This window comes from Amphiprion ocellaris, chromosome 19 (genome assembly GCF_022539595.1).
Source record: "Amphiprion ocellaris isolate individual 3 ecotype Okinawa chromosome 19, ASM2253959v1, whole genome shotgun sequence".
In the NCBI taxonomy this organism is placed as follows: Eukaryota; Metazoa; Chordata; class Actinopteri; family Pomacentridae; genus Amphiprion; species Amphiprion ocellaris.
Window position 1 is genome coordinate 31083547 of NC_072784.1, and position 12190 is coordinate 31095736.

General features: G+C 35.7%; 1 protein-coding gene across 2 annotated transcripts; it reads left to right on the plus strand.

Moving 5' to 3' along the window:
* The first annotated feature begins 1441 nt into the window (after positions 1 to 1441).
* On the plus strand, positions 1442 to 10688 carry dhps (deoxyhypusine synthase). Of its 2 annotated transcripts, none has more exons than XM_023270823.3 (10): positions 1442 to 1599; positions 3523 to 3722; positions 4597 to 4752; positions 5107 to 5228; positions 6111 to 6207; positions 6321 to 6407; positions 6774 to 6879; positions 6967 to 7070; positions 7731 to 7856; positions 9048 to 10688. In XM_023270823.3, exons 2-10 carry the CDS (start codon positions 3528 to 3530, stop codon positions 9141 to 9143), a joined length of 1089 nt encoding a protein of 362 aa, XP_023126591.1. In that variant the 5' UTR covers positions 1442 to 1599; positions 3523 to 3527; the 3' UTR covers positions 9144 to 10688. The 2 variants fall into 2 exon arrangements, with proteins under 2 accessions (XP_023126591.1, XP_023126590.1); XM_023270822.3 differs by having other exon boundaries at positions 1455 to 1599; positions 3528 to 3722.
* Positions 10689 to 12190: the final 1502 nt, after the last annotated feature.

Consider the following 12190-nt stretch of genomic DNA (forward strand, 5'->3'; position numbering starts at 1 on the left):
AATGAAATAAAGAATTAAAAAAAAACAATCTACTCATAAGTGAATGTTTGTCCTGAGAAATATTATTTTGAGGGTTCAAATGAAGCTTCTGGCTCTGATGTTTAAGGAAAAATTAAATGAGATTTCACTGACGAACCGATTTTCATTTTTTTCCACATTTTAAAAACAGTGTTCGACATTTTAGGTTCATGGTGTCTGAAACCCACTTTTCTATTTGCACTAAAAAGGGAGATTTCTGTGTTTTTTTCACATCTGGACTGCATTAGGCAAGGACCAAAAACCATTATTTATACTGAACACATCTAAACTAGATTGCTCCTGAGAGGCTGAAAACTCGTCAAAACACAGTTTCTGATTTGTGAAAGTTTTATTCTGTTTGTGAAAATTAAACAAAAACTTGATTTTTGTTTTCTTTTCACATCTGGAGTTCATTGCACTCCCTGCAGATCAAAAACTGCTATGCTTGGACAGGTTTATTGTGCACTAGACTGACCTGTACAGGCTAAAGATTCTTTTAAACACAGTTTCTGATTTCTAGATTCTATTTGTGAAAACGAAACAAAAGGGAGATTTTTCTTTTCTTTTCACATCTGGACAGGATTAGGGTTACATGACATCTAAAACTGTTATTTTTGGAGGAGGAAAATCTGAACCACATTATCCTGCAGAGGGCAAAGATTCTTTAAAACACAGTTTCTGATTTTTGAAAAAGCAAAAAGGGAGATTTCACTACTTTTTCATGTGCTCAGACCAGGTCCAGATGTAAAATAATGATGCTTTGATGGGTCAAATCTGAACTGATTAAAGTAGAAAGGATTAATTACAACACAGTATGTGTGTTTTTATTGTATCTATGGAAATAAAAAGAGGAGAGTTTTGTATTTTTTAAAATCTCAATAGTATAGGATTAGGTACAGATTTAAACCCACTTTGCTTCGATGGGTCAAACCTGAAGCTAGATTGTGGCAGAGAGGATAAAGAGTCTTTAATGCACAGTTATGGGTTTGTGAAACTGCAAAAAAGTTAGATTTTACAACTTTTTGGCATATAAACCACATTAGACCAAGTCCAGATCTAAAACCACAATATTTAGATTGATTAAATCGGGATTATTGTCCAATAGAGGCAAAAGATTCTCAAAAATTGCTGATTTCTCAAAATGCGAAAAGATGTAAAAAGCACTTTAGTTCTGAAGGAAGCGGCAGCTCATTGGTTCTGAGAGCAAAACAGCCCCTTTGCCAAAGCCCTAAAACCACAAGTTATAAGGCCATGTTGAAATAAAGTAATCTGTGCATTTTTGGAGCTGAGAACTGAAACACAAATGGTGGGGACGCTTTGTGTTATTTGCAATAAAGGAGAAAAAGACAAAATATGAGAAAATGCAACGACTTAACACACACACACAGAGTGGATTTAAAATTTGTAGTTCGCTACGCCTCCACATTTGTCCCTTCGCAGTTTCCGTAGAGGGAGTTTCCTGTCACTGCGACCCATGCGATGTTTACAGGAGCACAGATCGTCAGTATCTGTGTTGTTGTTCGTCCTGGCAGCCGTTTACTTGTTAAACCCTTCCATCACCTAACATCTGCTCAGGAACAGGTTCGTTTTTAACTTTTTCTTTAAACGTTTAATCGCGTTTTAAAGGTAAAAGCAGCTAACAGCTAGCTAGCCGGACTGCTAGCTAGCGTCAGACCACATGGATGTTTTCGTTCAGGTTTTGTTCTTTTACTGAGGTTCTAGCATCAATTAAGGACAATTTGTGATTTTTTTAGAAACGTAAATCCCTCTAGGATGACATTTTTTCCCAGAGGGCGGAATTTAATATCTACAGAATACGTTTTAGGTGGTAAAGTTGATGTTATATTTGTAAAAACACAGTTGTGTTAGCCAGTTTAACTGTCTCATATGTCAAATATCAGATGGTTCTATCATAAATTTTACTAAACAGCTAAATAATATGACCCTTTTCTAAAATGTTTGATCTTTTATAATGTCTTGTTAGCACAAGTTAGGATTCTAAGACAAATATAATACAATAAAACAATCGTAAACCCATATTTGCCTGTGTGTTGGTAGATTATCATATAAAACTGGATTATTATTGATGCATTGAGGTTTTAAATGCATTTTTCTGTTGGTGGAGATGGAGCTACTTTACACTGGGTGGTTAAACAGTCATTATATATAGCAGGCTTTTATCAGAATCAGCTTTAATGTCAAGAACATCCAATAAATCTGGTTTCATCTGTTGTTTCCAAAAAGGAAAGGAGAATAATAAAATAAATCACTGTTTTAGATTATTATGTGTAGTCGGACTCCTGAACTCAAAACAGTAACACAGTGTCCCTTTTAGTGGTTCAAATACTGCAATCTCCTGCCCATATTTACTGGATTTTATTTGATTTTATTTACCTCCCACCCTGTATTTTATAAATCTAGTCTAATTCTTAATATAATCTTGTTTTACATGTACGTTTGATTTTATTATTATTGTTGTTATTTCATTTAGCTTGTTATCAATGCACCAGTAACTGCTATTTATATTTTCGTCATGCCCCCATGTATGATGACAATAAAGCTATTCTATTCTATTCTGTTCTATTCTATTCTATTCTATTCTATTCTATTCTATTCTATTCTATTCTATTCTATTCTATTCTATTATTCTGACTGTGAATTCTGAATCAAACCACAAGGTTAAGTTGCTGTATGTTTTGCACGCTACAGTAAACAAATGTTTGAGGAACAGTCTGTCCAACAGGCTGATAAACTGGATCTTCTCTGCAGTAGTTGGTTTCTAGTCTGTAATTATGTCACTAATTATACTAAAAGCATGCAGGAAGATTAATTCCTGTGAAAGCCTCCTGAGAGTCTTCTGGAGAGCCTGTCCTTCTGGATATCGGTGGAAACATTAAGTCATTCTAGTCTTATGCTATTTAATAATGGATAGATCGGATCTATTTTTTTTGGTTCACACACCAAACACATTTCTCTGTAGCATGAAACAGCAACTTTACGTAAAATAGAGCAACTTTAACTCATTTTAGAGCAACTTTAACTAATATGGAGCAACTTTAACAGTCAGTATCAACTTTAATATAGAGGAGCCTTAATGTAGACAAACTTTAACTATCAGTATCAACTTTAGCTGATATAGAGCAACTTTAGCAAATATAGCTCAACTTTAACTAATATAGAGCAACTTTAATATAGAGGAACTTTAACATATAGCAACTTTAACTCATTTAAATCAAGTTTAACTCCTTTTAGAGCAACTTTGACTAATACGGAGCAACTTCTACTCCTTTAGAGCAACTTTAATTTCGAGCAAATTTAATATAGAACAACTTTAACTAATAAAGAGCAACTTTATCTCATTTTAGAGCAACTTTTTCTCCTTTAGAGCAACTTTTGTAGAGCAATTTTAACTAATGTCACTAATTAACTAAAACTTTTGATTGCATTGTTACTCCATCAGGGCTCTACTAGGTTTCTCTAAATTGTTCCCTTTTATTTTGGCAGTGAAGATGGCAGACAAGGCTCCTTCTGTTGCCATAGAGGCTGTCCTGAAGCCCAGCTGTGACCTTCCTGAGGACATGCCGAAGATCCGCGGCTATGACTTTAACCAGGGGGTGGATCTCCACGCCGTGCTGAAGTCCTACCTCCACACGGGCTTCCAGGCCAGCAGCTTAGGCCTGGCCATCCAGGAGATCAACAACATGGTGAGAGGAGCTGCTATCAAACACATAAAACATGCAGAATTGATCTTGTTTACCCCTAGTAGCCTTGCAGGTAGTTTTGTTTTTTCTTGCAACAGTAGAAGTGATTTCAAGATTAATAAATACAACAGCATAATAAAACCAGAACAAATGCAAAAAACAAACAAAAAATGTCCAGAAAGAGATTAAACTGATGCGAAATGAAACAAAACAACAGCAAAGACGCACAAAATTACTGAAAACAACTGCTAAGAACTACAAGAGAACATCAAACAGAGACATACACAACTACAAAGACACACAAAAGCGACACCAAACAATCACAGAAAGACAGAACCAATTACAGACAGACATAAAACAGTAAAAAAGACACACAAAATGACCATAGAGAGATTTAAACTAATGAAAGAGATGTAAAATGAACACAAACAGTGATGAAGCAGGAGTTTTATTCAACAGTAGCTCATTTAATTTGATATCTGGAGAAGTATTTACCTTTTTAGAAGTTATAAATTCCACAATTGCCTGATTAGTTTCTTACTGTTTTCCTGCGAGGATTGCATTTGTTTTAGGGTGTGCATAATTAAAGAGACTTAAAGGGATTTTATGAATAGTCGTTACGCTTGATGGCGAGATAAACGATTCTCTCCTGTGATTAGAAGGATTTATTTCTATGACAGTGTTTGTATATGGTTCCGTTTTTGTGTTGTTTTTGTTCTGTGAATGAGCCAATGGGAAAATGACGGACTCTCCAAATCATCAAGGTTCTGATATTTACTTTTTTAAAATTGAAATTAGATTTTTTATATTCTTACTGAACAGAAGGGTGAAATCCTTTCTTATGTCTCTAATTTTTACCCGTCGTTGGTCGTCACAGATAGAGAAGCGTCTGGAGCCAGTGGAGGCGGCTGAAGGAAACGAATCCGATGAATCTCCTCCTAAATCCGGCTGCACCATCTTCCTGGGATACACCTCCAACCTCATCAGCTCCGGAGTCAGAGAGAGCATCCGCTACCTGGCCGAGCACAAAATGGTACAAATTCAACATTAGTCATATTTCTACAATTCTATGGTTTCATTTATATGTTATCCACAGCGACGTACATCTGAGTGGATCTAACACCAGAAAAGATCTAATCAGGAGAAAACAACCTGGATGAGATAAAACAAGTTTATTGTGATAACAGGGCCGTGGTGTCTACAGGCAGTGCTGATGTTGTAGAAAGGTTTTATTTATTTGAAAAATTTTTTGCAGTCTGTTAAGTGCAAAGGTGTTTAGTAAAGAGCTGGTTTTAAAGACTAAAAACTTTTCTTAAAGGATAAAAATGTGCCCAGTTTAACAGGATAACTGGTAGTTTATCTGTCGCTTCGTGCTACTTCCTGTCAGGTGGATGTGATCGTGACGACGGCTGGAGGCATCGAGGAGGATCTGATCAAGTGTCTCGCTCACACATATTTGGGAGAATTTAGTTTGTCTGGAAAGGAGCTCCGTCTGAGAGGCATCAACAGGTTGGTGACCGTATTACATTACTGTGTTTGTATATTCTAGATGTGTAAATATCTGTGTATATTTTTGTAAGTATTTTTTAAATTATTTGTTTTTATTACTACTATTATAATTTAGTTTTGTTTTTTCTCTTCTTTCTATAATTATTTTATTATTTATTTTTATGATTACTGTTATCTTTTTAAATTAAATTTTTCTTTTCTTCTTTCTTTAGTTATTTTATTATTTATTTTTATTATTACTATTATTATTTTATTTTTTAAATTTTTTTATTTTCTTCTTTCTATGGTTATTTATTTTATTGCTACGATTATTATTGATGGTTTTTTATTTTTATTTTTTCTCTTTCTATAGTTATTTTTAATTTTACTACTATTATTATTATTATGCTATTTTATTTTTTACTCTTTGTTTCACAGTTATTTTATTATTTTTATTACAATTATTATTATATTATTATGTGGGGTTTTTTGCTATTCTTTCTGTAGTTATTTTATTATGTATTTTTATTACTGCTATTGTTTTTACTATTTTTTTTCTCTTCTTCTTTCTATAGTTATTATTCTCTTTCTTTAATGGTAGGGTGGCACCAGCAGCTGAAACCAAATTCCTTCTGTCCTTCTGATACACCTTATCTGTCACATTCAGTCCTAATGTGAAAGCTGCTGGCTCTCTTTCTTGCTGGGAGTTAAATGAGAAGATTGATCTGCTGTCAGTGTGGATGTAGCTGCAGCTAGCTTAGCTTAGCTTAGCTTAGCTTAGCTTAGCTTAGCTTAGCACAAAGGTCCTCACCAGACACAATGCAGGGTTTAGCAGGTAGATGTTCATATTAGAAATCCGAGCTTTTACATCTAACTTGTTTCTGTGTGTTTTCATGGTTGTAGAATCGGGAACCTGCTGGTGCCCAACGATAACTACTGTAAGTTTGAAGACTGGCTGATGCCCATCCTGGACCAGATGCTGCTGGAGCAGAACACAGAGGTGGTCTGAGCCCAAAGCTGGGCAGTTGGGATGTTCCAGATATGGCCTTTAGATTGCTGTTGACTCCATGAGACTTTTTATTTTTTTATAAACTTTGAGATTTCCTTCCTCAGGGCACCCGTTGGACTCCTTCCAAAATGATCCATCGGCTCGGCAAGGAGATCAATAATCCGGACTCGGTCTACTACTGGACGTACAAGGTCAGTCCTGGATTGTAATCATAATGACTTCATATTTGGGTCATGTGATTCAGTATCCGTACATAACGTAAACATGCAGAACACACACCTGTGCTCAGCGCAGGTCATTCTGTCTGTGGGTACATCTGTATTAAATGGACACATTCTATGGTGCTGTGATGTCTGATCATCAATAACTAATAAACAAATGCTGCATTTCTGACATATGGGGGAATGAGCAGCCTTGGAGGAGGACTGCACTCTTTGAGTGCTTTTCTAGGTATTGGATATATGTACGTTTTTGTCTTGCTTTTTCTAACTCCATTCCTCGTGTCTACTGCGTGTTTTTCGCTACAGATGAGTTGAATAATTGTGTCTCTGTTTCAGAATAACATCCCAGTGTTCAGTCCTGCTCTGACTGACGGCTCTCTGGGCGACATAATCTACTTCCATTCCTTTAAGAACCCTGGCTTGGTTCTGGACATCGTTGAAGGTGTGAAGAACAACATCACTGCTGCAGAACAAAGATCACCACAACAGCTTCAGTTTGCCACATCATGACTGTGTTTGTTTATTCCAGATATTCGCAGGATGAACAACCAGGCGGTTTTTGCCAAGAGGACGGGAATGATCATCCTGGGAGGAGGGCTGGTCAAACATCACATAGCTAATGCTAATCTAATGGTAAATATCCGCTGTGATCTTTAGCTTTCTCTTCTGTACGACTTTAAATCAGGTTTTGTCTGCAATTCTGCAAACTCATGAATTAAATTATCCACATGTCCATTTAGTTAACACCTGTGCTTTCCTTGAGTAGTTTCCAGGCTACTACACATTTCAGAAGGAAATTATGTAAATTATGCTCTACTACATTTCATTTGACAGCTTTTATTAATAACTAGTTATTAGATTAACGTAGCATTCATAACATGATGAGCTCATAAAATAAGATGCTCAAATGATATAAAATATTAACATCTTGCAACTATAACAACAAAAACTTCCCACAGTATAAGTTAATTTGAGAAATTAACTTGTAGAATCACACTCAATATGCGGTATTTCCTAATTACGAATATATTTACTTGATGATTTAACTACATTTGATTAATATTAATAACTTTTTTAAAGTGCAGTTCATACTTACCCAAAGTACTTTTGTCATTATATATTTTTCATTTCTTGTCAATAAAATGGAGCTTTTTCTGTGAAACTGCAAAATCATGATGAGGTTTCGTGAAAAATAGTTTGATCCAGCAAAACAAACCTCCTCATAAACCTAAAACAGCATGCAGAATCAGTTTCCTGTCCCAATCCTCTCCTCTCTCCTCGGTTTCCCTGCAGAGGAACGGAGCTGACTACGTGGTTTACGTGAACACCGGTCAGGAGTTCGACGGTTCGGACTCCGGAGCTCGACCCGATGAGGCCGTTTCCTGGGGGAAGATCCGGACAGACGCCAAACCTGTGAAGGTACCCAACTTTATTTCAGCTACTTAGAACGAAACCACGACCCAAACAACAAAACGTCCATTTGGTGCTGTTATGTTCTCAGACAACATCTGATTATTTGTTCGATTTTTGAGATGCCTTCCTCTTGTTTGTGTCACTTTTCATTTCCCAGATGACTCGACTGGAACGGTTTTCAAACATGGAGTTTTGATAGGATTTGTCAGCATTAGTCAAACAAAATCCTCTAAAACAGACCCATGACAACATTTAACATGATGTTTTATGAAATTTAAACATGCTTCATGTACAGCATTAAGTACAAGTAAATGAACCGTTCAGATTTTTCTGTATATAATATGCATACAATAGGGTCAGATAAAACACAATCTGCACTAACAAAGACACATAAGTGTTGTCTGTACCTAATACACAGAGGGAGAGAAATATGTCCTAAAAATATAAACATAGACATATGTCCTAAAAATACAAATAGAAGTAGAAAAATATGTCTTGAAAATATAATCATAAATAGAAAAATATGTCCTAAAAATGTAACGTAGAAAAATATTTTCTGAAAATATAAATATAAGGAGAAAAAAATGTACTAAAATATAAATATAAGGAGCAAAATGTTATCTAAAAATATAAATGTAAGTAGAAAAATATAAACATAAATACAGAAATATGTCCTAAAAATATAAAAGTAGAAAAATAAGTCTTAACAATATAAACATAAGTAGAAAAATATATCCTAAAAATATAAATATAAGTAGAAAAATATGTTTGTAAAATATAAATATAAAAATATAAATGAAAGTAGAAAAATACTGTAGAAAAACCTTTTCCTTTGTTTTTATTGAACTTCTGCTATTTTTCCTCATTTCCTTCATTTGACATCCTTCATTCCCATTGAAATCAGCTTCAGGGGGATGAAATGTGTTTAAAAAGGATTTTATATCACATCTGAAATTTCCACAAAACAAGGATCCTAAATAACAGTTTGCTGTGGACACGTGAAACAAGAAAAAAAGGAAGTTTAAACTATTTTTTCCCTGTAATCATGAGCTGTGTCGCCTGTTTTGTCCTCAAGGTGGCAGCGTTTGCACAGCGTTCCTGCTCTGCGTGGCATCGAAGCACCCAAACATAAATGTGTTGACTGTAGCTGGCTTTAGTTGAGTGTGACAGAGCAGTAATCTAATCCTCTGTTCTCAGGTGTACGCCGACGCCTCCCTGGTCTTCCCTCTCATGGTGGCCGAGACCTTCGCTCTGCAGGCCCACAAGCTGACCGCCGGCAACAAAACAGAATAACTGGCCTCAAACGCTCCGTCAGAAACAACAAGCAGCTTTGTTCCTTCTCTGGGTAATTGGACGCAGGAGTCTGAATCCTTTAGCTGAGAATAGCAGCCGGTTGTGGGATGTAGTGAAACTGTAAGGGAACAATGGTGAGGGTTTCCTCTTTAACGCCTTCCATCCCAGTGTTTTCCTTTCTGCTCAGACGGTTGACAGCATCAGCACCAAAGAGACTGTCTGGAGGTTTTAGCTGAGGAGAGAGACGAGGCAGCCAAGAGTTTTAATTCATTTCACTTTAACACACAGCGGGTTGCTGTTTTCATTCATTTTACCTCACTGCTTCTATGTTTTTATTATTAACCTGTTAGATCAGGGGTGTCAAACTCATCTTAGTTCAGGTCCACATTCAGCCCAGTTTGACCAGTAAAATCACAGCATAATAACCTGTAAATAACCACAACTCTTAATGTTTCCTTTGTTTTAGTGCAAAAAAGTACATTCTGGAAATGTTCGTGTTACAAAACATCATGAGCAACTGGAAATTTCTTAAGAAAAATAAATTCAATTTCACATCATGCCTCAGTTTAATATCTACACATTACAACTTAAAGATCACAGTTTATCTACAAAAAGCACAAAGCATTTAGTCACAGCGATCTGGAACTGAACAATATAGTATTTTACTTTATGATCAAAATGGCAAAAACAAGACAACGTACTACAAAAATGAGACACAAAGCAACAAAAAATGAGACAAAAAAAGACAAAATGACAAAAACGATACACAAAACAATGAATAAAGCAAAACACATAAGGACAAAAACACAAATGAGACAAAAAGGAAACAAAACAACAAAAACAAGCAACAAAATGACAAACATGAGGCAAACGACAAGTCAGACAAAAAAAACAAAAGATATTACAAAAATTAGACACAAAATGACAAAAACATAGACAACACTAGCGTTTTACAAATGTACAATCTGCACTTAATGTCTTCTCTGTAATTTTTACTCTTTACAACGTCGTCCTACGGGCCGGATTGGTCCCTCTGTTGGGCCGGTTTTGACCCGCGGGCCGCATGTTTGACACCCCTGTGCTACAGGATTAAAGGTGGTCTGTGCAATTCATAAATCAGGAGGTTCTTTCTGTGTTTAACGGAGGTTTAGTGAACTTTTACATTAAATACTCTTCTGTAGCTGCTCTGTGTTAAAGGCTCCATGTGTTGTTTTGCACTAGTTAGATGCATTTGAAAGATATTCAGGAAAAACAAAGGCTGTTAGCTGCAGAAAGTGGGCACTTTATTAGGTTAGAAATAAAACAGCTTCTCTCCTTTACCTTTCAGTTTAAATGTGTGAATTCAGCTGTATTTTAATGACATGTTTACAGGTGAGGAGGTGTTTCAGGAAATGTCTCTTTCTGTTTCCATTTCTCTGCCACAAACCCGATCATTGAATGTAACTGAACATTTTATGCCTCATAAAAGCAGATTTTGCGGCAGAACAGTTGCATTGGGTTGTGTCATGTTGTAGCTAAAAATAAACTTCTCTTTATATAACCAGTTTTCTCTTGCTAGATCTGAGCGTCTTTCTGTAAACTCTGACTCAGCTTCCAAACAGTCGACATTCCAAACAAACAAAAGCCCGTCATGCACTCCATTTCTGCATCCAGTCATAGAAGAAAGTACAAGAAGCTGCAAACATCTCAGTGAGAATCCACCAAATGACGCTCCAGAGCTCCGATAAGTGCAGCCAGACGGAGGGTGGATGTGTCGGTGGGACTCCTTCCCTTTGAATCAAACACCGTGATGAAAGCATTTCCCTCTGCATGCTATAAGGAATGGATGTTTCACTCAGCTCCACTTAGATCTGGACTCGTTTTCTCTATTAAATGTGTTTTTGTTTCGTTCACTGAAGCCTCATTTAGCTTTCTGGTCTTTTTAAAATCTCAGTTGAGTTTTTTTTTTTACTGGTGACCTTTTCTTTTTTGGACGTGGAGAATTGGAACTGGAGCTGGGATAAGGTCAGCTTTCCCAAAACCTCAGCATCATGTGCTGCTTTTCCATTCAGTCCTTCTAGAGCAGGGGTGTCCAACATGAGGCCCGTGGGCCAAAAGCGGCCCTCCAGAGGGTCCAATCCGGTCCTCAAAGTGTAAAAACTACAGAGAAGACATTAACTGCAGATTGTAAATGAGTAAAACTATAAAATAATTTCTAGACCATGACAAGTTGTTTTGATCATTAAGTAAAATACAAGATTCTTCATTGTTCTGTCATTTTGTGACTCATTTTTGTAATATTTTGTCTTGTTTTTGATGTTTTTTGTCTTTTTTTGTCTGACTTTTGTCATTTGTTTCATGTTTTTGTCATTTTATTTGTCATTTTTGACGTTTTGTGTTTCCTTTTTGTCTCACTTGTGTTGTTTGTCTTATTTTTGTCATTTTGTGTTTTGGTTTATTCATTGTTTTGTGTATCAATTTTGTCGTTTGTGTTTTTTCTCTCTTGTGTTTGTCTATTTTGTTGTTGTCTTGTTTCTCATTTTTGTCGTTTCGTGTTTCCTTTTTGTGTCACTTATGTTTTTTGTCAATTTTCTAGTCATTATGTTCCTTTTTTGTCAAACTTTTGGTTCTTTTTGCTTTGTTCTGTTTCGTCTTTTTTGTCATTTGTCTCATGTTTTTGTTTTGTATACTTTCAGTCTCGCTTGTTGTTTGTCTGTTTTTTTTTGTTATTTTGTTTAATTTTTTGTCGCTTTTTTGAATTTTGTTTGTCACTTTGATGATAAAGTCCTACATCATTGAATTCCAGATACAGGTGACTAAATGTTGTGTTCCTTTGTAGACACTCTGTGATCTGGAAGTTGTAATGTGGAAATGATAAACTGAGGATGAATGTTGCTGAAATTAAATTTATTTTTCTTAACAAATTTCAGGTTGCTCATGATGTTTTGTAAAAAGATAATCCCTTAAATGTGAACATTTCAGATTATACTCAATGTGTTCTCAATGTACTTTTTTTTATGGAAGCAAATCAGACTCATCAGATTCTGAATTTTAAAAGCTGCTGAATT